This window comes from Ornithodoros turicata, chromosome 4 (assembly GCF_037126465.1).
Source record: "Ornithodoros turicata isolate Travis chromosome 4, ASM3712646v1, whole genome shotgun sequence".
Classification (NCBI taxonomy): Eukaryota; Metazoa; Arthropoda; class Arachnida; order Ixodida; family Argasidae; genus Ornithodoros; species Ornithodoros turicata.
The window spans coordinates 626,661-653,266 of NC_088204.1; the positions used below are offsets into that span (position 1 = coordinate 626,661).

At 46.6% G+C, this 26,606-nt stretch overlaps 1 protein-coding gene across 2 annotated transcripts; it reads left to right on the plus strand.

The window, feature by feature from the left end:
* The first annotated feature begins 11,881 nt into the window (after positions 1–11,881).
* LOC135392602 (doublesex- and mab-3-related transcription factor dmd-4-like) lies at positions 11,882–26,378 on the plus strand. Of its 2 annotated transcripts, XM_064623307.1 has the most exons (5): positions 11,882–11,943; positions 12,430–12,521; positions 21,797–21,991; positions 23,543–23,756; positions 25,574–26,378. In XM_064623307.1, the coding sequence occupies exons 3-5, from the start codon at positions 21,815–21,817 to the stop codon at positions 25,966–25,968; spliced, it is 786 nt and encodes a 261-aa protein (XP_064479377.1). In that variant the 5' UTR covers positions 11,882–11,943; positions 12,430–12,521; positions 21,797–21,814; the 3' UTR covers positions 25,969–26,378. The 2 variants fall into 2 exon arrangements, with proteins under 2 accessions (XP_064479377.1, XP_064479378.1); XM_064623308.1 differs by lacking the exons at positions 11,882–11,943; positions 12,430–12,521 and having other exon boundaries at positions 21,680–21,991.
* The last annotated feature ends 228 nt before the right edge of the window (positions 26,379–26,606 follow it).

The following is a 26,606-nucleotide window of genomic DNA, read 5'->3' on the forward strand; positions in this document are numbered from 1 at the left end:
GCAGTGAGCAATGTAGCTTGGGAATATGATAAGCGTGAGTAATGGCAGGATGGCAAAGACCAGGAGTGGGAGGATAGCAAGAACCAACATGAAAAATAGCCAAAGCATAGAAGGACCAACATAACTAACCGGTATGGCAATGAGCAATGTAGCTTGGGAATATGATACGCGTGAGTAATGGCAGGATGGCAAAGACCAGGAGTGGGAGGATAGCAAGAACCAACATGAAAAATAGCCAAAGCATAGAAGGACCAACATAACTAACCGGTATGGCAGTGAGCAATGTAGCTTGGGAATATGATAAGCCTGAGTAATGGCAGGATGGCAAAGACCAGAAGTGGGAGGATAGCAAGAACCAACATGAAAAATAGCCAAAGCATAGAAGGACCAACATAACTAACCGGTATGGCAGTGAGCAATGTAGCTTGGGAATATGATAAGGGTGAGTAATGGCAGGATGGCAAAGACCAGGAGTGGGAGGATAGCAAGAACCAACATGAAAAATAGCGAAAGCGTAGAAGGACCAACATAACTAACCGGTATGGCAATGAGCAATGTCGCTTGGGAATATGATACGCGTGAGTAATGGCAGGATGGCAAAGACCAGGAGTGGGAGGATAGCAAGAACCAACATGAAAAATAGCCAAAGCATAGAAGGACCAACATAACTAACCGGTATGGCAGTGAGCAATGTAGCTTGGGAATATGATAAGTGTGAGTAATAGCAGGATGGCAAAGACCAGGAGTGGGAGGATATCAAGAAGCAACATGAACAATAGCCAAAGCGTAGAAGAACCAACATAACTAACCGGTATGGCAGTGAGCAATGTAGCTTGGGAATATGATAAGCGTGAGTAATGGCAGGATGGCAAAGACCAGGAGTGGGAGGATATCAAGAACCAACATGAAAAATAGCCAAAGCATAGAAGGACCAACATAACTAACCGGTATGGCAGTGAGCAATGTAGCTTGGGAATATGATAAGCGTGAGTAATGGCAGGATGGCAAAGACCAGGAGTGGGAGGATATCAAGAACCAACATGAAAAATAGCCAAAGCATAGAAGGACCAACATAACTAACCGGTATGGCAGTGAGCAATGTAGCTTGGGAATATGATAAGCGTGAGTAATGGCAGGATGGCAAAGACCAGGAGTGGGAGGATAGCAAGAACCAACATGAAAAATAGCGAAAGCGTAGAAGGACCAACATAACTAACCGGTATGGCAGTGAGCAATGTAGCTTGGGAATATGATAAGCGTGAGTAATGGCAGGATGGCAAAGACCAGGAGTGGGAGGATAGCAAGAACCAACATGAAAAATAGCCAAAGCATAGAAGGACCAACATAACTAACCGGTATGGCAGTGAGCAATGTAGCTTGGGAATATGATAAGCGTGAGTAATGGCAGGATGGCAAAGACCAGGAGTGGGAGGATATCAAGAACCAACATGAACAATAGCCAAAGCGTAGAAGGACCAACATAACTAACCGGTGTGGCAATGAGCAATGTAGCTCGGGATAATGATAAGCGTGAGTAATGGCAGGATGACAAAGACCAGGAGTGGGAGGATATCAAGAAGTAACATGAACAATAGCCAAAGCGTAGAAGAACCAACATAACTAACCGGTATGGCAGTGAGCAATGTAGCTTGGGAATATAAGCGTGAGTAATGGCAGGATGGCAAAGACCAGGAGTGGGAGGATAACAACAACCATCATCAAAAATAGCCAAAGCATAGAAGAACCAACATAACTAACCGGTATGGCAGTGAGCAATATAGCTTGGGAATATGATAAGCGTGAGTAATGGCAGGATGGCAAAGACCAGGAGTGGGAGGATAACAACAACCAACATGAAAAATAGCCAAAGCATAGAAGGACCAACATAACTAACCGGTATGGCAGTGAGCAATGTAGCTTGGGAATATGATAAGCGTGAGTAATGGCAGGATGGCAAAGACCAGGAGTGGGAGGATAGCAAGAACCAACATGAAAAATAGCGAAAGCGTAGAAGGACCAACATAACTAACCGGTATGGCAGTGAGCAATGTAGCTTGGGAATATGATAAGCGTGAGTAATGGCAGGATGGCAAAGACCAGGAGTGGGAGGATAGCAAGAACCAACATGAAAAATAGCCAAAGCATAGAAGGACCAACATAACTAACCGGTATGGCAGTGAGCAATGTAGCTTGGGAATATGATAAGCGTGAGTAATGGCAGGATGGCAAAGACCAGGAGTGGGAGGATATCAAGAACCAACATGAACAATAGCCAAAGCGTAGAAGGACCAACATAACTAACCGGTATGGCAATGAGCAATGTAGCTCGGGATAATGATAAGCGTGAGTAATGGCAGGATGACAAAGACCAGGAGTGGGAGGATATCAAGAAGCAACATGAACAATAGCCAAAGCGTAGAAGAACCAACATAACTAACCGGTATGGCAGTGAGCAATGTAGCTTGGGAATATGATAAGCGTGAGTAATGGCAGGATGGCAAAGACCAGGAGTGGGAGGATAAGAACAACCAACATCAAAAATAGCCAAAGCATAGAAGAACCAACATAACTAACCGGTATGGCAGTGAGCAATATAGCTTGGGAATATGATAAGCGTGAGTAATGGCAGGATGGCAAAGACCAGGAGTGGGAGGATAACAACAACCAACATCAAAAATAGCCAAAGCATAGAAGGACCAACATAACTGACCGGTATGGCAATGAGCAATGTAGCTTGGGAATATGATAAGCATGAGTAATGGCAGGATGGCAAAGACCAGGGGTGGGAGGATAGCAAGAACCAACATGAAAAAATAGCCAAAGCGTAGAAGGACCAACATAACCGGTATGGCAATGAGCAATGTAGCTTGGGAATATGATAAGCATGAGTAATTGCAGGATGGCAAAGACCAGGAGTGGGAGGATAGCAAGAACCAACATGAAAAAATAGCCAAAGCGTAGAAGGACCAACATAACTAACCGGTATGGCAATGAGCAATGTAGCTTGGGAATATGATAAGCATGAGTAATGGCAGGATGGCAAAGACCAGGAGTGGGAGGATATCAAGAACCAGCATGAAAAATAGCCAAAGCGTAGAAGAACCAACATAACTAACCGATATGGCAGTGAGCAATGTAGCTTGGGAATATGATAAGCGTAAGTAATGGCAGGATGGCAAAGACCAGGAGTGGGGGGATAGCAAGAACCAACATGAAAAATAGCCAAAGCATAGAAGGACCAACATAACTAACCGGTATGGCAGTGAGCAATGTAGCTTGGGAATATGATAAGCGTGAGTAATGGCAGGATGGCAAAGACCAGGAGTGGGAGGATATCAAGAACCAACATGAACAATAGCCAAAGCGTAGAAGGACCAACATAACTAACCGGTATGGCAATGAGCAATGTAGCTCGGGATAATGATAAGCGTGAGTAATGGCAGGATGACAAAGACGGCAGTGAGCAATGTAACTTGGGAATATGATAAGCGTGAGTAATGGCAGGATGGCAAAGACCAGGAGTGGGAGGATAACAACAACCAACATCAAAAATAGCCAAAGCATAGAAGAACCAACATAACTAACCAGTATGGCAGTGAGCAATATAGCTTGGGAATATGATAAGCGTGAGTAATGGCAGGATGGCAAAGACCAGGAGTGGGAGGATAACAACAACCAACATCAAAAATAGCCAAAGTATAGAAGGACCAACATAACTAACCGGTATGGCAATGAGCAATGTAGCTTGGGAATATGATAAGCATGAGTAATGGCAGGATGGCAAAGACCAGGAGTGGGAGGATAGCAAGAACCAACATGAAAAAATAGCCAAAGCGTAGAAGGACCAACATAACTAACCGGTATGGCAATGAGCAATGTAGCTTGGGAATATGATAAGCGTGAGTAATGGCAGGATGGCAAAGTCCAGGAGTGGGAGGATATCAAGAATCAACATGAAAAATAGCCAAAGCATAGAAGGACCAACATAACAAACCGGTATGGCAATGAGCAATGTAGCTTGGGAATATGATAAGGGTGAGTAATGGCAGGATGGCAAAGACCAGAAGTGGGAGGATAGCAAGAACCAACATGAAAAATAGCCAAAGCATAGAAGGACCAACATAACTAACCGGTATGGCAGTGAGCAATGTAGCTTGGGAATATGATAAGTGTGAGTAATAGCAGGATGGCAAAGTCCAGGAGTGGGAGGATATCAAGAATCAACATGAAAAATAGCCAAAGCATAGAAGGACCAACATAACAAACCGGTATGGCAATGAGCAATGTAGCTTGGGAATATGATAAGGGTGAGTAATGGCAGGATGGCAAAGACCAGAAGTGGGAGGATAGCAAGAACCAACATGAAAAATAGCCAAAGCATAGAAGGACCAACATAACTAACCGGTATGGCAGTGAGCAATGTAGCTTGGGAATATGATAAGCGTGAGTAATGGCAGGATGGCAAAGTCCAGGAGTGGGAGGATATCAAGAATCAACATGAAAAATAGCCAAAGCATAGAAGGACCAACATAACAAACCGGTATGGCAATGAGCAATGTAGCTTGGGAATATGATAAGGGTGAGTAATGGCAGGATGGCAAAGACCAGGAGTGGGAGGATAGCAAGAACCAACATGAAAAAATAGCCAAAGCGTAGAAGGACCAACATAACTAACCGGTATGGCAATGAGCAATGTAGCTTGGGAATATGATAAGCGTGAGTAATGGCAGGATGGCAAAGTCCAGGAGTGGGAGGATATCAAGAATCAACATGAAAAATAGCCAAAGCATAGAAGGACCAACATAACAAACCGGTATGGCAATGAGCAATGTAGCTTGGGAATATGATAAGCGTGAGTAATGGCAGGATGGCAAAGTCCAGGAGTGGGAGGATATCAAGAATCAACATGAAAAATAGCCAAAGCATAGAAGGACCAACATAACAAACCGGTATGGCAATGAGCAATGTAGCTTGGGAATATGATAAGCGTGAGTAATGGCAGGATGGCAAAGTCCAGGAGTGGGAGGATATCAAGAATCAACATGAAAAATAGCCAAAGCATAGAAGGACCAACATAACAAACCGGTATGGCAATGAGCAATGTAGCTTGGGAATATGATAAGCGTGAGTAATGGCAGGATGGCAAAGTCCAGGAGTGGGAGGATATCAAGAATCAACATGAAAAATAGCCAAAGCATAGAAGGACCAACATAACTAACCGGTATGGCAATGAGCAATATAGGTTGGGAATATGATAAGCGTGAGTAATGGCAGGATGGCAAAGTCCAGGAGTGGGAGGATATCAAGAATCAACATGAAAAATAGCCAAAGCATAGAAGGACCAACATAACTAACCGGTATGGCAATGAGCAATGTAGCTTGGGAATATGATAAGCGTGAGTAATGGCAGGATGGCAAAGTCCAGGAGTGGGAGGATATCAAGAATCAACATGAAAAATAGCCAAAGCATAGAAGGACCAACATAACTAACCGGTATGGCAATGAGCAATGTAGCTTGGGAATATGATAAGCGTGAGTAATGGCAGGATGGCAAGGTCCAGGAGTGGGAGGATATCAAGAATCAACATGAAAAATAGCCAAAGCATAGAAGGACCAACATAACTAACCGGTATGGCAATGAGCAATATAGGTTGGGAATATGATAAGCGTGAGTAATGGCAGGATGGCAAAGTCCAGGAGTGGGAGGATATCAAGAATCAACATGAAAAATAGCCAAAGCATAGAAGGACCAACATAACTAACCGGTATGGCAATGAGCAATGTAGCTTGGGAATATGATAAGCGTGAGTAATGGCAGGATGGCAAAGTCCAGGAGTGGGAGGATATCAAGAATCAACATGAAAAATAGCCAAAGCATAGAAGGACCAACATAACTAACCGGTATGGCAATGAGCAATGTAGCTTGGGAATATGATAAGCGTGAGTAATGGCAGGATGGCAAGGTCCAGGAGTGGGAGGATATCAAGAATCAACATGAAAAATAGCCAAAGCATAGAAGGACCAACATAACTAACCGGTATGGCAATGAGAAATGTGGCTCGGGAATATGATAAGCGTGGGTAATAGCCTGCTGGTAATACCTGGAGTGGCAGGATAGAAAAGACCAACATGATTTTGCCACGTCGTACCGATACCTACGTCTCATACTTGATCGCGACCTGACGTGGTCCGGCCATGTGAAGATGGTTACTACAAAGGCAACTTCCTCAGTTCACGTCCTCAGACGTATCGCTGGTGCGTCCTGGGGCCGGTCCTGCTCTGATCCTCATTGCGTCCACCCGGCCCTAGAGTTGGATGACCTCTGCTAAACCCAGGAGCGCGAGCTATTTCACACGCAATCCCGCGGCCTCGCATTTGTCTGTGGGAGTTCCACAAACATCAGAGACTTGTAGTCTCGCTAAAGCACGCGAGAAGCCTGTTCCTCTTCTGCGGGGTGCGGATCCCCTTCGAGTATGAGAGCCGTTATCTCACCCGTCACCTATGGAAGCAGAACTCCTCGGCATCCTGTCGGCTCTAAAGCACTTGCTTGGCCTGCCGGCTGCACAGTGAGTTTTTCCTGACTGACAGCTAGGCTTCTCTGGATCTGCTACTTTCTATTCACCCTAGCACTATATGCACTCTCCATCCTTCAACTTCAAGCTCTTACACAACTCGCGGCCACTGGCTGTTCTGTGACGCTTCAGTGGATCCCGGGACAAGTAAGTCTTCTTGGTAACATTCGCGCAGGCACAATGGCGAGATGCATAATATCGAACCGAGGTCTTCCTGCTACCCCTCTACCTCTCTGTGTTCCCTGCACATTCGCCGTTGGTGCTGTGTACGAACCCGGCAGTTCCCAGCGGACTCTACCTCATATAATCATTTCGTACGTCTCATTGACACCCTGCAGGGCTTTACTATTGCCTGCCGTTGCAATATAGCTGTAGAGTAACTCCTCCACAGTCTTCGAAGGAATTATGCGCGCACGCCCTCACTCCTGTATACAGGACCGATGCTAGGGGTGTGCGGGGCCTGTTCCACACGATTAAGTGCATACTTGATATTTTTTTAAAAAGTAATCCTCGGTTGAGGGCTTCGTGCGCGGGGCCTAAGGCGGTCGCCTTACTCACTCTGAGTCACTTGACGATCCCGAACACCCCCTTGGCGAGCAGAAGTTTTGCTATTGCCATGTCTTTCACGTTGTCCATGGTGACTTGTTCACTCGTGTGATTTGTTCCCGCATGCCATTTCTGGTCACAAGCTGGTAGAGATCATCTTGTAGAAAATCTGTTGCTACTACCCGCAGGCTGCGGGTAAATGTGCAGCGATCCCTGTAGAAGATTTCCGAGTGTGTCGTCTTGTTGATAGAAAGCAAACTGCTACCTGGAGACGGGACATACAGTACATTTCCAGTTTGAACCTTTTTGTATACATACCCTGACTTGCAGTATAGGAAACCCACGCCTACCCCTCCGCAAGATAGGCACAGACCATTGACTTTACCTTCTCTGAGAAACTTTTGGTGAAGAAATTTCGGTCCTGCACATGTGACTTGTTTCGCCGGAGTCAATGTACCATGCGGTCTTTGTAGACGTAGCCACTAGCAGGAAAGCAACATGAGAAGTCGACGAGTCACCTGATGCAGCAACTCTTGCCCTTTGCCTAGTGGACTGTTTGGGAGACGGTCCTTTCCCGTTTCTCCGAGCGGGACAGTCTCTCTTGACATGATCAAACTTCTTGCAATAATAGCATGGCAGCACCTACAGCCTTCTGCGCTTCGATTTGCAGCCCCATATAAAGGGCTAAACGCATGAAGCGTTTTTCCGACGTTTTCAGGACGCGCGCGCGCTCGGCGTGCGTGTGACCTCGTAAAAACCAGTTTTTCAACGCGCGCGGAGGGCGTACGCCGGAATCTGTCGACTACAGATATTCGCGCGCGTCTGGGCGCGTTTTCCGAGAAGTAGACAGAACCATGGCCGTCGTGCGGCAGACACCTCGCATAAATTTTTGGGACAATATCCATCACACTAAATTTACGTGAACATTTTAATGGTATCTGGAATGAAGGAACGCAGGAACCACAGGAAAGAAAAGCATCGGCACGTTCTAACAGATATTTGTGGTCGACGAATATAGCAACAGTGGCGCGCGTCACTAGCTCCGTACACGTCCCATGCGTTTCGGGTGGTCGCCTCGCTGGCGTTTCTTCGCCGCGTGTGCAAGGCCATGGCGTACGCGGGACATTTTGACGCTGAGAAAACGTCCAATGCGTTTCGCCCTTTAGGATTAGATGTTTCCACCAATGTCTTTCTTTTGTACTCGTCTGCGAGCTTACCTATAACGCATTCGAGCGCTAGCTCTTCATCCGGACGAGCATGAAGAGCTGTCACCAGTGCCTCGTAGGTCTCAGGAAGACCACTAAGAAGCAAAGCAGCTATACCTAGACTCCTGTCCAATCCCTCTGGGCCGTTCCACCAGCTCTATAAGGTGCGCCGGACGTAACTATGAATGTCTTCCTCTATACCGAGACTTGACAGATACATCTTCCTCAGCTTAGCCGCGTTTACATGCTCGACAGAGCGGATCGAGTTGACTGTCGAGTCGAGTTGAACTCGACCCGACGCTGTTAACATGAACTCGCTCCAACGGGAGACGATCGCAGCGACGCCGCGCGTCGAGTCGAGCTGCCAGCGCAGTGAGAGCATCTTCCGGTTCCTGTTTCTGCTCAGGCCTTCCGCCGCGTGCGTAGAGTGATGGCTGTACTCGATCCCACAGTTCCTCGCGTCAGACGAACTCGACCCGACAGCGTTTACATGCAGCTTCGCCCGTCGAGTCGAGCGCGTCAACCCACCCCATGCTGTCGAGTTGACTCAACTCGACACGACGCAGAGTCAGCTCGACCCGACAGCGTATACATGAGAGAGTTAACTCGACAGTTGAACTCAACCCGCTCCTGTCGAGTTGATGTAAACGCGTGCTGAGGTTTGCCCGCTCGTGTACCTTCCGGAGCTGTTCTCTTCCCATACCGGAAATATGAGTGCAAATATGCACTAAAAATGCTGCACTACCTTTTTGGGTTTACACTATTTTCTGCACACTCTAAAAACTGAACTTGACCGCAAGCACGCTCTGCGCAAACCATTGCCACGAATGATAGGGTTATCGCTTCTGATTCGAGAGGAGAGGAAGGTGTACGCCTTTTTGTGTCAATACCCAGATTGACGTGTACGCCTCCTCTCCGAAACGCTGTCGGCCTGTTCATTGCCCATGACACCACAATGGGACCAGCAATGTGCCCTGCTTCATGCATGCACGAGGTGGTCGTAAGCCGTCACTAGTGGTGTGGATGAGCCTCGTATATATGCCAGAATTTTCAATAGCTTGCAGTGCAGATCAGTGTCCCATTCCAGCGGGGTCCATGCAGGGTGTCGGAGCGAATCGAAAACCGGAACCGAAAACCGAAAAAAAAAAAAAAACGCAATTTTGGTGCGAACCGGAACGGAATCGAAACCGTATACGTTTTTTTTCGCTCAGGAGGGAAACCGAAAAATGTATTTAACGGTTTTCGGTCCAAGCAAAAACTTGGCCGGTTTGGACTACGAGTAGGCGAATGAAACTGCCGTCGTGTGTTCTGAAGTCATATGTCACGGATACTTTACGAGGGTTACGGTGCAATGTATGTCGGTATACTATGACCCTTAGGCTCCCTTCGTAACGTTTTATCGTTCGCGCACATGTGACTCTCTACCAATGTGCGACCCAAAGGGTGCTGCGAAACGACTCCTCTATCGGTAATTTCGCGCAACGTGTCCCTTGTTTGAGAGCAGCGAAGTTGAATACATGTACGTACCCGCGAGGCATGTGCGTGGGAAGTGACGCCTCTTTTGTGGTCAGGACACGAAGAAAAGAAAACGGAGCCGTCGAGCGCGTTTGTGAGTGAAGATGTTCCTCGATCTGCGTCGTACTCGTGCGGTAGTGCTTGCTGGCGCGCAAGCAGCAACAGGCATTCGGATGGGACGCCATCGCACCAATCCAGCTAGAAAGTACTTTACGTATGACATCACGACAAACAAGTCCGTCTGTATATCATGCGCTTCAAGAAAAGAGAAAGCCTATTTGAACGGACAGTGCACCTGCAGGAACCAGGAGCTACCAATTCCACAGCTCCCTATTAATATTAAATACGATGTATGCATATAAACGGGCTTACATTTTGCAGCATTGATTTTTTTCTGGGAATGAATATGTCCACCAGAAGCGGAACCGGTTAAAACCGGTATGAACCGTTATTGTTTTGCTCCGGAGCAGAACCGGTACCGGACCGTTTATGATATAACCGGAACGAAAACCGGAACGAAAAACGTTTCGGTATCGACACCTTGGGTCCATGTGCTGCAGAATGGCATACATTGTTGATGAGGTTAGATGCGAAAGGCGTCGTCCTTGCACTATATATGCCTTCGGATACGAATATACCGAGACCATTTCTGGATGCGAGACTTGTGCTGCTGCAGCTCGTAGTCGTCTACCAGAGCACACTTTTTTAAAAGGTGTATTTTAACTCCTTTCCTCGCCACATACATCACTCCCTTTTGGGGGGTACAATTACTCTCAAAAGAGGAGGCTCTAACCCCGGGGAGTAATACACTGTTAGAACAGAACTTCACCACATAGCACGCTCCTAGCCAACCATCATCTGGAATGATATCGTTATCTCCGCCCTGAGTTGTTGAAAACGGGAGTTTTTTGTGACACTTATGCTGTTCATAATTGTCACAGGAAAGGCGTACGGCTGCCGTTTTCAACAATGAGCAGATTAGGGCAGATAACGATATCATTCCAGATGATGGTTGGCTAGGAGCGTGCTATGTGGTGAAGTTCTGTTCTAACAGTGTATTACTCCCCGGGGTTAGAGCCTCCTCTTTTGAGAGTAATTGTACCCCCCAAAAGGGAGTGATGTATGTGGCGAGGAAAGGAGTTAAAATACACCTTTTAAAAGAGTGTGCTCTGGTAGACGACTACGAGTCAAGTTCATTTTTAAGAGTGTGCTTTTCATGCAACATAATTTAACCATCAGGCAAAAATCATGAGGCAACGGATACAGAATTGGGTACGAATGCCTCGAAGGGGGAGGAATGCACGTCTCGGAACACAAGCCCGCTTAATTTGTTGGACTTTATTTCGGAGTAAACCGCAATACATCTAGTTCACGGAGTATTTGGGGAGGGGATTCGTCTATCAAAAGAAAAAAAAGGTTGGCCAAGCACAGACCTACTTGCTATTCCTTCAAAAAGTTGGGTTGTAAACACAACCATACTTAAATCTTTCTCGTGCGCCTTTTCCAAACCAGTTTTCGTGCTGATCAAGAACGAGGGATAAGCCGACAACAGGAAAAGCAACTCGCGCCTTTTATTGTTGGAGCCTCCGTTCGATAAGAAGCTCTGGGATAACGTGGACATGACGAGCGAAAGAAAAACGCTTATTGACGTATAGTTGTACCCGAATCCAGCGAAACACAAAAGGACGTTCTCCGGATTGAGCATAACACAATTTATAGCCATACGCTCAAACAGAAATCTGATAACGAACGCGGATACGTGTTTAAAATTCAGTATCGAGCCCCTCTTCCTATATAAGATATTCGTGTTTACACTGTATCGCAGCTGGTGGCTCAATTGCGACCACGAAAAAAAGAAAAGAAACGAAAGCGTATGAGAGGCGACTCGCAAATGAGGCTCCCTTCTCTCCCGATGACGGCCAATGAAACAAAGTTGCTACAGTTGCCAGAGGAAGCGAGTCTCCATTGGCTGGCAGACGCCAAGTGGGTGGAGCTCCGAGAGGTGAAACATGGTCTTCGGTAACGCCCAAGATTTGGAGAGATGACTGTTTCTGTCTCGATTGTGGTCCACCGAGATGGGTCGTCAAGATTCCTTTTCAGTCAAGGTAAGTTGGATTTGCAACGATCATCTTCATTATTTTGGGGCGACCGATTATGTGATACTGCGCATTTTAACGCGAGTACAGGGAACATTGCTTCGAGTGCTCGCCGTTGGCGCAGAGGACGGCTAGATTGCAGGTTGCAATTCTGGCAGGCTCTAATCAGCCTCTCGAGTTGCATCAAGAATGACAACATCTTCGGACAAATTGCCACAACTTTTACGTAGCAGCGTTGCCGTAAAAGACCCCACAACAGTCGGTTCCGCCGTCAGTGACGGATGCTGGTGTATCGCATTTAGGGAACTTCCGAACTCATCCTGCGAGCAATAATTTATTAAATCGGACTACCTCGTTACTTTCTCTTTCTTAAGTGACACTATTTTAATATGACAATTAAACGCGGGAGTTAGGACTTTCTCGAGCTTAAACTACCAGAACGATGTCAACGCACATATTACTAAAGTATCGGCTTATACTCTATCTCCGTTTCAGGACCAACCACCAATTTATCAACGTGGTGCACGCAATGTGTCTCAATATCATCGATGAAAAAGCGCCAATGAAGTGAAGAAACATTGTGGCTGGTGAGCATTGTATTACATATAACCATAAATGTGAGCATTTTATTGTGCGCGGGTTATGAACGGCTCGACGCAAGATTTTCAAGCGCTCCTATAAAGGACCCTTTGTGAAGAGACATTTGTTTTTGGATAGGGTCGCCCTTTTTTTTTTTCTTTTTTTTCTGGTTGTTTAGTTCCTTCATGTTGAGTCTCTTCGAGGCCTCGCTATTTCGAAGGAGTGTCTGTCACCGATTGACTGTCGCGGGGCATTTATTGTTGCATTGCATTTTCCTGATCTAGCTCGTAAAAAAATTAAAACAAAATAATATTGAGCGACAAGTTCTTTAATAACAACAACTACCGCGAGAAGGAAAGAGAGAAAGAAAATACCTGGACACACACGCACGCACACAAACGTACCCACAAACTCATATTCACAAAGTGCAGGTGTAAAATGTAGAGAAGAGCTCATGCAGATTACTCGCCACGCAAGATGCAACATGGGAAGATTTCATGGAGAACAGATACTGGTATAATACATCGTGGCTTCGCAAAATGTGGGGCGCCTTCGCCCGGCGAGCAACTGTATGAGTGAGGACGCGTAGATTTGGTCATTTCAGGAACAACTAGCACGCTGCTATAAACCATTCCCCCTATTAATTACAATGCAACTGTATTACTGACTGTGTTTCCTAATTAAATTACTGCTTAGCTGAGATGGTACTGTTTCCACCACAAATAATGTGGTTACCACAGGTTCATTTCTATAGGTATACAAAATACCGAAGGTATAAACGCGAGAGCGAAGTATCTTATTATACCCTCAACTCGCGTGGATGGTGTAGCCTCGGCGATTTATACCTCCTACATGGTTTAACAGGGGTATAGACTTTGGTGATGAGGTATAAATATGGTAGTTTAGTCCTGGTTTATACCTTCGTTATACCTCTTCTATGCCTTTTCTTCTAACAGTGATAGTGCCCTGACAATGCGGAAAACTGTCGTTTATTGCCTGATGTACGCTTTTTTGTTCGGTCCTGCTCCGCACCACGGAAGATGACGTAAAATCCATTGTTCTTTCATAGGCATCCGTGCAATAACTTTCGGATATCGATATTGTGTCTTCCCGCCTATTCCTATTTTGCCCTTTTAGCCGACTATCTCCCCATCTCATCTTCGCCAACCTCACCACGCGGGGACATTTCGGGGTCCACCCATACGCCTATGGTTTCGCCTATATACTGACTCGAGTTATGCGAATAAAAGTATACTTCAAAATAAGGAAAATAATGTGAGGGCTCCGGCCAACGGTTTGCGAACGATATTGCCCATAGACACAGAAAACATATATAGTTGCATTTGCTTTAGAAAAGTGCCTCTACGCATAAATTACCTCGCTGTAGTCAATGTGCATGTTGAGAAGGATGCAAAACACTTTTCTGAACCAGGGAGACTACTATATAAAAAGGTCATAAAGTTTGTAGAGGAACCAATTCCCCTTTATTCCATAATAATCGACTCGTTTCACTCTTCCTCACCAGCAGGAGCGAATCCATGGTTTTTCTGGGAGGGGGGTCCAGCCTTGGTCAGCATGGTAGATAGACGGTCTATGTCAATTAAACATTATGTGAAGACAAAAATTGAGCACCCCCTCTATATCAGTACCTCCTCCTCACTCGTGTTCACTCCCTTCGAGGAATCTTATAGTTTCCTATCACATGTCAAGTGGACGACAGTTGCATATTGGGAGGAAACTCAAGTACCTTGCCGCCAAAAATATGATTATGGTTTTAATAGACGTACAGTGTTTCCTTTTATCCTTCACATAATTTTTATAAAATAGCTAGCTATGAGAGCGGCTATATACACTCTTAAAAATTAACTTCACCGCATAGCTCGGTCCTAGCCAACCATCATGTCGAATGATATCGTTATCGTTGTTGAAAACGGCGTACGCCTTTTTTGTGACAATTATGAACAGCGTAAGTGTCACAAAAATGGCGTACGCCTCCCTTTTCAACAAATCAGGGCAGACAACGATATCATTCGAGATGATGATTGGCTACGAGCGTGCTATGAGGTGAAATTCATTTCTAAGAGTGCACGCTCTAAAAACAGAACTTGACCGCATAGCACGCTGTGGGCCAACCATTGCCGAGAAAGATAGGGTTATCGCTTCAGATTCGAAGAGATACGGGGCGTACGCCTTTTTGTGGCAATTTTAATATATATAAATCGCCACAAAAAGGTGTACGCCCCCCTCGATTTTCTAATCAGAAGCGATAACCCTATCATTCTTGGCAATGGTTGGCTCACAGCGTGCTATGCGGTCAAGTTTTGTTTTTAGAGTGTAGATGTCGTTTTTGCAGTTGAGTTTTCGGCCAGACGGGACCCTCTCGAAGAAAGTATGCAATTACAATAGGACAACTTACATAAAATTCATTAATTAACTCTTATTTTAGGGCATTTCTGGCAAAAGGAAGATGGGAGACTGAAAGACTATCCTATGTACAGTTGAAAGCGATTCCAAGTTTAAAAAAAAAAAATCACGAAACATACACTTGCTTGGATATCCATAAGAACGGTTCCCAAAAATGTATTTAAGTTGAATTTTTAGAGTGCACCGCTGAGCACGCACTTCCAAAGATGTGATGACGGTGTGTGACGGAAAAAAGCATCGTATATAGTTTATGCGAACAAGAATACGTCGGCAAGTTCTAAAACTGAAACAGAGTGACATGACCTCAAAATGACGTTGCCTATGACGTGTGGGCGGTTGTGTTACCCCTGTGGCGCGTAAAGAGCGTACACTCCTAAAAATGAACTTCACCGCATAGCACGATCCTAGCCAACCATCATCTTGAATGATATCGTTATCTGTCCTGATTTGTTGAAAACGGTAGGCGTACGCCTTTTCTGTGACACTTATGCTGTTCATAACTGTCACAGAAAAGGCGTACGCCTCCCGTTTTCAACAAATCAGGACAGATAACGATATCATTCGAGATAATGGCTGGCTAGGAGCGTGCTATGCGGTGAAGTTCATTTTTAAGAGTGTACATTTGTTGGAATATTCTATGGCGTTGAAATGCAGAACCAAATTTACTGTGGTGGAGATTGTCTCACAAGCAACTTTGTCTGCCGCGCTCTGTCAATGTCTACAGAAGGCCCGCTTATTTAGCTACGTGGACGTCACAATTGGTCCGCTGTTTTTGCGATTCGCCGTTCTGCAAAGCTCAACAACTCGCAAACGATCGTATCGAACTTGGAATCTGGCTTTCCAGAAAATCCCTCTCGGAAAGATGTTTTCTCCATTAAAGTTAACGCATTTAGTACGCAGGGACGTTCCATCATTAGCAGACGACGGTGGTTCGTCTCCAACAGCTGAAGGAACGGTCGTGATTGGCTACCGCCGTCGAAAGCACGACCCTGACTGGCTGACGCTTTATTAAGTCAGGTTCACGAGTAAGCGGGCTTTCTCTATTTAGGTGGTGTTGTTTCGGATCACTCCTCGGAAAACGCGCCCATGACGCGCGCGAATATCTGTAGTCGACACATCTCGGCGCACACTCTCCGCGCGCGTTGGGAAACTGGTTTTTCGGAGGTCACACGCACGCCGAGCGCGTCGCGAAATCGTCGGGAAAACGCGTTCCGGCCTTGGACATGGAGGAAAGGAAGTGTGGCTCTTGGACAGAAGAGAGGAGCTTCTTTGGAGCCACGCGGGGGTCACGTTACCTGAATAGCCCAATGAGGTCGCTCTGCACTCGCCACTATAGTATAACTCTAGGGTTGCAATCAGGCCGGTATTATACCGGCACGGCCGGTTATTTGCTCGCTTTGCCGGTTGCCAGTATAGGAAGGTGATACCGGCAGCCTTTGCCGGTATTTGTGGCTCATTCAACATTCCACTACAGCTCAAATAAATCTGGAGCACAGACTCCCAACTCCGCAGTCACCAGTCCTTTTTTTTTAAGTTATTCGTTATTATTATCATTGTTATTCATTAAGTCGTGTTCGGAGGGGACAAGAGCAGTGGTTCTGTGCCAGCTAGAACTTAGGCCGTATACAATCATCATGAGATCTCCACCTGCAAAGAAGGGTTTGTCTGCGTCGATGAGTTTTTCAAAGTAAGTGGCAGTCCAATCCGGTTTCTCCAATACGATCCAGTGTAGCGTTCATGCCTGTTTCTAGCAATTTCTAGCATCAATGATCCAGCCACGCACAGGACCATATGTTTCCTCGTATTATTTTTCTCTGTGTGTGTGCTCGTCCACCTCTCACCTACTTTCCCTTTCCCGTTTGTCTTTCCTCCTTTCCCTCGATTCCACTTCCTCTCCCTCAGCCGGTATTTGTTGCTACGAAAGGTGGCAACAGGGTGTTTGGCACTAACGTGTCCAGAAATTTTATTTAAAGCAAGCGATAAGAGAAACGAGCACTACTTTTAAGCTACTTGACTACCCCTGTCACACGGGCATTTTCGATCCTGCTCGACCGAACCTGCTTGAACCCAATGCAGATCGGATGGTGCTACACGGCCGCTTCCAAGCAGGATCGAACTTTGATCCTGCTTGACTCAAGACAGTTCCCATAACAGGATTGAGAATTTCAAGACGGCTCGACGGCCGCCATTTGCATCCTCGACCCCGGTGAACTGTCATAACTTAAGACGGACATGCGCGCGAAGCTACAAATGATGCTTACATCGGTATACTATAAATTACCACTAATATCGCTGTTATATAGGAAACGCGAAATTAATGAGTTCCGTTTATTCATTTGCACAGGTCAACCATTCAATGCGCATTGAAAGTGGCCGTGTAGCAGCGTCAAAACTCGAGCGTGCTCGGGAAGTTCGATGCAGATCGGATTCGAGAAGGATCGAAATGCCCGTGTGACAGGGGTATTAGAAACAAGGAGGTCAGCGGAGAACAAGACGGAAGAATACGAATACGATGGACTGGCCATCCTGTCCTCCTTGTGCGTTTTGAAATGCACTACATCGACTTGTGGGTGGAACGATGATTGTGCTATAGAGCGTATAGACCACTTTACCGTTTACAAAACAATCTGCGCATGCGCGACGTTGGTGTGGGCAAAATACCCTGGACGCAGCGTACGACTGCTTGCGAATGTACGACATTGGTCGTGTTGCACTTCTACACCGTTTCCGACTGCCTCCTTCCACAATTTGGAGCTCAGAAGGAGTGTCACTATACAAAACCAAGTTGTTTATCGAAGGAATAGGGACTGTGCGACAAACTGGTAGCGCCGCGATGCGGCCTCCGGAGAAAGTACCTTGCGTGATAGCCACCGGGTAGCCAGCTTTGTTTACATGTGAAGTGCGGGTATCTTTTTTGCCACAGCATCGCTAACTGTGCCAGCACCTAAAAGAACTCTTCATTAGGGACCAGATGCTTAATTTCTCGTGATTTCTACGCTTCCAATACCACCGAGGTCACTAGACTCGCAGCGAATAGCGTTTGTGACGCGCGTTCGGCCATTGCATGAGGTGTGCACAACATGAGCGAATATATTCTATTTCTTTTGTTCTAGTTTCAATGAAACTGAATGAGGGCCTGCAAAATGATCAATGATTTACAGTTGCCACTTTCGTGACGGTGAAACGCCGCTGGATACTGTATCACCGTCAAATGCACCGACCAAACGGCAACCTATTTCGAGATAATGATTGAGGTGTTTCATCGCCAGTGCCCAGAGCCGATATTGCTCTCGGTATGACGAGTCTCACAGTGAGAACAGAAGTTCTACGTTGTCCAAAAGGTTTAGTATTTACTCACCGACCATTTCACAGCTGTCGTCCCGCAAGCTTACGGCGGTAGCCGAGGTAAAAACTCATATACTTTCTTCTTTGAGGATCTCTTTAGAGTTATTGTATCTGAAGATACTGGAAAAACTGCAGTACAAGTTCAGGCAATAAGTTGTGACCCCACGTGTTTATTTGTATGGATAAAACGGACGCACGATGTAAATTTCAGTGACGAAGCTATGTGTGTGCAAAGACGACGAAAGGAGTACAAGACTCAGTCAAAAACATGATATTACAAATGGCTGGAGTCAGAGGAATACACGTATATAACCTTCGCTAGCAAGCCATTTTGTGAGGAGTCAAATAACCATCCTCGACGTATCACTTACAGGTGTTTTGACCGGGCAGACGCGACTCACGCGAGTGGCTGTTCTCCTTCCGTACTGTTAGATGCATTATAAATACGGTGGTTGCTTCTGTGCAGTTTGTCTCCATTCTCTTCGTTCGCGACCCAGAAAGGTTCCACATTATTTGCACTTCGAAAATTAGCCCTTCTAATTACGGAGGTCGCCACGCAAGCTACGGTTCCACTTGAGAATGCATAGAACGGGCGGCGCGGTATCACGTCGGATACGTCCAAGACCGCCACTGGCGGCGCTGTCGCGACGGAGCAGCGCGCCCCCTGTAGGTGTCACACGGTCCCTATAGTATAACATGACGATCCCTGTGCGCAACTGGACAGCCTATAGCCACAAAATATGCCGCCAATCACAATCGAGCCAGTTCACTGCTGACACTCTGCTGGAAGCATACAATTACTTGACCTTAGGCGACCTCTTTGATCGGGGCGTTTCTCAAAACAACGCTAATTGCTACTGGGCACCGATTCATGTTCCGGCCGTTTATTTTTAGACGGGTATCATAAGGGAATCCCACAAACGAAACTGCTCAGCGTGCTGTTCTATAATGGCGCATTCAACTGGCAGAGCGGGGTCAAAGTTCTGGACGGGACAAAGAACCGAGGCAGACGTTGAGTGTTCTCACCACAACGTACGCCGATGATTCGTTGCTGCACCATCGTTACCAGAGTTGTACGCAAAGTTGCTACGTATATGGACACTTTGTTTGAACCCTCTCAACGTGGCTAAGTTTGCTATATATTCCCGTTAGATGAGCCGGTCTTTTTATTTATTTATTTAGTTGGTAAACGATTTTATATCAGATATGGGACTGTTTGGGCAGACGCTATTGTACAACCCCTGAAAAGCATACAAAAAGAAGAAACATGGCAGCGTCCCGAGAGGACAAAGCTATTCGATACCACAGACACTTCTGGACACTGTCAAGAAATTACATAACGCACAATAATTACGACGCACATTAATTACACAATTGGCTAGTTTACGGATATAACTAGTCACGGAGCAAGTATTTTCGAGTCCTATATTTAAATAAATGGAGAGAAGTGCCACTCGCGAATTATTCCAGAACGAACAGCCGAAAGAGAAAGATCCAGAATAACCCGTGTCGCGACGACTGGGTAAAAAGTGGAGAATGTTTACGGAGCCTCCCTGTAATATGAACACTTTATATAGCGAACAAGATTATGAATATCATGTGTTAAAGTGGGTGGGGCTGCAATCTGTCCGTCGCCAGCTGAAATATTTGGGTTTTTGGTACGACGATGCTCTTCAATGATCCCACCACATGGACTACTTGAGCGTAAAAGCATCCTTCTTCGATGCCATAGCCTGTCTGGCTGTGTCCCCCTCTCTTATAGAGAGAGACTCTCCTTATAGACTGAAAGAACGGTGTTTCCTATCCCAAAGACAACATCCCATCGTGTCTTTGGCTTTTCGCCCGTCACTGAGGATCTCGTTGGAGGACATGTGCATGCTTGGTACCGGCATGGAACCCAACCCTGTTCGGTGCCTTCCACTGGTTGCTGTACAGAGGACATTGACGGACCAGTATGAGCAAACCTCAACTGACGCGTCGATCTCTGCATGAGGAGCGCGCTGGCTCTGCCTGTTCCTTGGCGTCGACGTTTTCACCAGCAGAGCGAACGAGGAGCGAAGCGAAGAATGAAAGTATAGGAGAGCCTACGGCTATACAGTGAAGAGGGCGCGAGGAGGAAGGTGAAAGAGGAGGGTGCGACGGGAGCAGTCGAATAACGTTTTTGACCTGACCTGTAGGTGGCGCATCTTAGCTCCAACATGGCGGACGTATCCAGGTTGTCGCTTGGTTTCAATAATGACATTTCTGAACAGCAATGTTGATTCTCGATGCGTTGAAGGCGAGCGAGCATTAAACGCTGCTCATATACTTCTGGCAGGCGTAACAGAGTTGCTCAAAGAGAAGGTCATAGTTGTCGCGTATTATTTGCCAAGTACCGTCGTGTTTGATCAACCCCATTTCGTGAAGGTGAATTTCACGTTTACCAATTACTAGTTGCGAGGCCGAAATAGCGAGCAGCGGGTGGCACAAATCCAGATTTTTTTTAGGCACCGTTATTCTGAAATGGAATGCACGTTCATTGGACACATTTTCCAACATTCGTGCGTGTAATAATGTGTAAATTAGCCTGCGAGAACAGTAACTGTCACAGTTACTGTTATAGAGGCAGAACTACTGCTAGTTTCGTGACCCACGTGCTCCGCAAAAGCTGCAACGCAAAAGGAAAGCGCTGGGTCATCACATCACCGGACGCTGGAATTGGCGTTACAAGTGTCGTAACAGTCCTCGTAAAACCCATGCGCTGTGCATCCTCATTCAGGGACACCACTCCAAGTGCAGTCCGTGAAGATGATATCGGAGAGATTTGTGCAGTGGATTCGTGTATAGCCGTGTGTTACTTCTCGCCACGACGGAACCGATGCGCGACTATATAATATAGGCCTTCTCTCTTTTCACGAGTGGAAATTTTTTTAAAGGTGTACGGAACAAGCGCACCAACTTCCGTGACCTACTATGATGGCTTTCCACGCCGAGACAGCGAGAAGGTCCGGTGCTGTGAGGTAGGACAGTCCGCGGGGAAATTCATGAATACGACAATTGGAAAACACTCACAGATTATACGTACAATGAAAGATTAACATTTTGGGCGTTTAAGGGCTGAAGCAGCTAATACGTACAAGGGATCCAAGCATCCAGATGCGTTACCAGATGGCGCACGCTTCAATACTGTAGCGGCGCCACTGTCCGCTTATGACAATGGCTATGGGACTGAATACACAGTTTGCGCTTTCTGGGTGTATTTCCCTGGGCTTTTCCCGGATGCTTTGAGAAAAATGTAGGCACAATTTCGTTTCAAGTCGGCTCAGGAAACACGATCCCTCTGCTATAGTCGTGACGTTACCCGTAAGAGCGTGGCCGACTACGGCAAGCACAGAGGCGCCCTCTGTATCGCGTCGTTCTTTTGCAGAAGCTCTATTTATTTGTTGCAGAACACGCTGAAGTAAAAAAAAAAATATGGGGGTGGGGCGTCACCTGAGTGTGGTGTTTGTCCATCGAGAATCGTTTGGAATTTCAGACTGGATCATCCGCTGCTATGAACGAACCTCCTCCAGAGGAAAACAAAGGAGCACGGAGACCCAAGTGCGCTCGCTGCAGAAACCACGGTCTCATATCTTGGCTCAAGGGACACAAGCGACAGTGCAGATTCAGGGACTGTGCCTGCGCAAAGTGCAATCTCATCGCCGAGAGGCAGCGCATTATGGCAGCTCAGGTATTCACGCTTTCTTATAGTTCAGGTTTGCCGTTGAGCACCCAAATATAGTGCCGTGAGCAGAGCCCGCGAATATCCGCCTGGGGAAGGACAAAAGTCAAGTTTTCCAGACCCACGGCCTAAAAAAATGTTGCAACAATAGCCCGGAAAAAGTTGGGCGTTAGAGCCTCTAAAAATCCCTGGCTTTATTGCCCAACTTAGTTCCAGGCGGGAGAAGAGGGGGTCACTCCCTTTGGAACTGCTCTGACCCTGAGACACCTTACGCGTATACAATGTTAAAACTGTTTCGTCAATGTTGCCATGGTCTTAGTACCCGTCATATCATGGCCTTGTCGTGATGACGTCAGTTCTGTATCGACTTTCAGTAAGCACAGGTACCGGCTATACTTTGTTTTATCTCTGTACAGTCCTGACGAATAAATGTAGCGAACCCCCGGCTCCGCTAATATCACTCGCGTGGAAAGCGGGAGCGGCCGACAGCGAATTCGAGTTAAGGCGGACTTACTTCTTAAGAAGTCTATGGGGAATTTTTGTTCGCAGGGTTCTCGTAAGCCTCGCTAAATTTCTACACGAAACGCATACAGTCGTGTTCCCCTCGAGTTTATCTAGGGGATGATGTATTTTTGAAGGCTCCACTGATTTTTGGGCGTATTAAATTTTGTCAAATTTTCGATACATGGGAGTCTATGGGAGACGCGACAAAAGCGGTCAAAATGATGTCACTTGGGGAATTGGTTGAAATTGGACAACTTTACTGCAGAATGAAAATAATGGCTTTGTCGTTCGCTGCGCGCTGGCTCAAAGCGAAGAAAACAATTTTGCGACGGTTCAGCTCTAGCTCTCTCCGCTCTAGCTGCTTTGCAGTGCGCGAGAAACGCAGCTTTCGGTTCACACAATCTTTCGCTGTCAACAACACCCTACTTTAGGCAGACACGTGAACTCCAATTACCTATGACATGTACACAGTTAGTTGGAACTTCGCACGTGAACAACGATTATCACGTTCAAAGGAATAACACAGAGTATATAGGGACTGCTCTGTTCTAACAGTCCTGTATAGGTACATGTGCATGAATGAAAATGTAAACCGTCATCTGTCGAGTCACCTAAAATCTTGCGAGAAAGAACAGCTAACATATTTCTTACTCTGTGTGGGTGGAAAATTGCCAAGATAGCTAAGACATATTCCACACGTTTACGCATAGACCGTTGCATTCGGGAGACAATTTGCCAAGTTCACTGACTATTTGCAGTCCTGGGGAGTAATCTATATAGGGGGAACTAGAATCTTTATTCTTAGAGTGCAGGGACACGGGGTGGACATTGACTTCCTTTCTTCGTCAAAGCGGAAGAGAAGGGAAAACCTAATGACCCGGGCAGGGATTATATTTTATTTCAGCTACAAATTGGCCGGTTTAGAAAACGTTAGCGGAGGCCGGAAGAAAATAGCAACTTTTGTTGATTGGTCCAGAATGTGTGTCATGTCGGTCTTTTCCACGTGCTGACGTACGACATGCACGTAGAAAAAGAAAATTGTCATTTCTCCCGAAGGTGGCCCTGAAACGTCAGCAAGCCGCCGAGGACGCTATCGCGATGGGCCTCAGAGCAGCGGCTACGGGAACGGCGTTGCCGTACCTTCCACCGGGCCCCATCTTTGGGCTTCCCTTGGCTGCCCGTGCAATGGCTCAAGCCAAGGGAAAGGCACGCGACGCCGCCAAGAGAACCAGAGAACCCTCCTCCAATGAAGTCGAGAAAAGTACTTCCGGTAAGTCAATTCAATTTCCCTTCGCAAGCGACGGAGTGCACATAGCTACACTTGTTCGATTAGCGCGGTTGCTCCGCCCTCGTCAGCGCAATGCCAGAAGTCGTTCAATGGCCATGATGCGAGTGAAAAAAGTGCTTCGCCTACCGTTGTGCTGCACGAGACCGCGTTCGCTTCTACGTTATCGTCCATTGGCTGTTTCTGATCCCCAAAGTGAGGCCGTCATCATTCCTTCTCACACCATATCATCTCATCCTGGCTACAGTCGTGACGCAGTCCACATACGTGAGGTCAACAACGGCAAGCCGGTTATCCTCACCACCATCACCACCGTGTATAGTCACTGGTGCCATTATTTTCAGGCAAAGATGAAGCGAGCCAGGAAAATGTAGCGCCTTTCATTGTCGCCGAAACGTAAGCACTCGAAGGCGGTTCCACTTAATTTCGCAAGAATGTTTTTCTCCCACAATTCGTGCATTAGTCAAGCCATGGCCAACGTGGGGTACGTATATTGAAAAGTGGTCGAAATGAATATATAAGAAAAACGGTAAGGCTACTTTTTGGCTGCCCCTCGTACTTTCAATTTCTTGCTGACTTCTGATTGTTAATTCGGCCTTTCGATAGTTCGATTTTCCACCGTCTTTTAATTTTCGGCCTTCTGAGTGTTCGGTGTTTCGATTTTTCGGCCTTTTGGTATAGGCTTCCTCGGAAGCCACTCCTTATTCCTGTAGCCCAAAGCACGAAAAAAAAACAAAAGAAGAAGAAGAAAAAGCGCTGTAATTTGTGGTGCCTATAACTCCGTTTTTTAGTGCCTTATAGAGGTCTTCGTGCCCTTCTTATAGGCGCCGAAAACCAACATTGTTCGTGTCTAAACATGCGCGTTATAGCGGCTGTGCATATGTTTTTCTAACACCTCGAAGATCTGCAAGCAATAAACGAGTTCAGAAAATCCCAGTGCTCTTTGCCCACGCATTGCATCCTGGGCGCTTGCTGAGCGCGAGAACCAAGATCCTTCATATTTCGCTTTCGCTGACCTTGACACGTCGTGGACAATGGGCCGGTAGGAGAGAAATCGGAACAGTTTGGAGGTCACCCGTTTCTTTCGTATTAGTAAACTCCCACAGTTCAAAGGGACGCTAATCACTCTGGGATTTTCTGAACTCGTCTATTGTCCTATCCTTATTGCGGTGGTGTAGGACATCCACCACGAAAGTCATTTCCTCTGTGGCTTTCGATCGAGGCTGGTTCCCTGTGAACACGCAGCGCGGACAAAGGCGGAGCAAAAGCCAACTTGCGAAGCTACGAAATGTCCAACCAATGTAAATGTCCAACCGTCAGATGGCGTCACTGAAATGCAAAAAGTCAATTTCATGCCACACCCTGAGAGCCAAATCATTCAGTTGGAATTTCACTCGTGCACTCTATTCCCATAGAGCCGTTTTCCTCCAAAGGATTTGTGTTCAGAAAACGAGAATCATATTTGGCGACACAAATTTTTCTGTCTTCGCAAGCTTGAAACTACATAAGAAGACAGTCCCGACTCAAGCTATGGATTGGATTTGCACTCCATCTTATCACCACGAAGCAACTGTGCCTATCCGTAACGTTATTCAATTGTGGCTGTACGAGCCATTTACAGACGTGGATAGAGCAGAAATGAGGTTTACGGTGAAATCCCGTCTCCAAAGCCTGGTAAAATCGCCTCCAACCTGGGGTATAGAGCCTATGTGCACCAGTAGGCGGATCTTGTACCTCCTTCGTGTGCGAAGAACCGTTCAGTAGAAATAATTGACTTCCCGCACTACCTCCATTTTCCGCAGATACAGACGACGCAGCCCATAGTCCACCATCCGGGCCATCTCCACGTTGCACGACACCAGTGCTCTGTCCAGACGGCCGGTTGAGTCCACCATCTATGTTGGCCCGCGTATTTCCTCAACATAAGCGTGGCGTCCTGGAGCTTGTCCTTCGTTCTTGCCAAGGTGACCTTCTGCGAGCCATTGAGCAACTAGTGGCCCGCGTTCCGGCCCGCAGCGCCTTCAGACCCCCGAGTCCTCCAGCGGCTCACCAACAGTCCGCGGATTTGTTCCTCACGAGGTCCGCTGGTCTTCCACTTATGCCGGCATTTACGCCGTACCCGCTTCTGTTACCGTGCCCTCCTGGTTGTGTTCAGTGCCGAGCGAGGGTCTTGACTTCATCCGAAGTGACTTCTTAGGACACTCGTTACCGATTCACGGAAGAGTGGAAGGATCGGACGATTCGTGGTCATTTGATGATCGCGATCAAGATCGAATAAAGGGCAATTAGGAAGGCCAGCAACCCAAAAGTAGCTTTCTTTCACCCACAATTTTCGTGCTGGTCGCAAGAATCACGCAGTTGAATAAGAAATAAGATTTACTCGAGTGCGTTCTTTGAAACGTCGTAAACTGTAACAGTTTCCGCGTAATACTTTCTGCTGTGCATGTTGAGGGCTAAACGGGGACACTCAAAATAGTATCAATGTCATCAACATATCAACGGGCCTCGAATTAAAGTTTGCGTTATTGCCTTCTATTGATAGTGGAATTACAGTGAATACTATTCTCGTGTCTACATGCTTTGTCAATAAAGTCATCGTGATGTTCCTGTAGATATGCCATGTGAAGGTCGCCAATCCCGGGTGAATTGAATCGTTTAGTGGATCCGCGTTTGAGTGGGAGAAAGTGACAACGCAGTTCGTAAATGTCAACTGTTTGTTTACAATGCTAATCGCCCTAACCAGTCCTGACTCACCAGCAGAACTAGGTTCCGGTGATTGTCCCCGGGTACTTGGGAAGCCGAACCTGGTTCTCTTTGATGCCTCGTTGCTGTCAC

Coding starts and splice junctions, on each gene's coding strand:
- LOC135392602 (XM_064623307.1), top strand. CDS start 21,815: ATGAACGAACCTCCTCCAGAGGAAAACAAAGGAGCACGGAGACCCAAG. Junction 21,992..23,542: donor AGCGCATTATGGCAGCTCAG/GTATTCACGCTT, acceptor TTTCTCCCGAAG/GTGGCCCTGAAACGTCAGCA. Junction 23,757..25,573: donor AGTCGAGAAAAGTACTTCCG/GTAAGTCAATTC, acceptor CATTTTCCGCAG/ATACAGACGACGCAGCCCAT.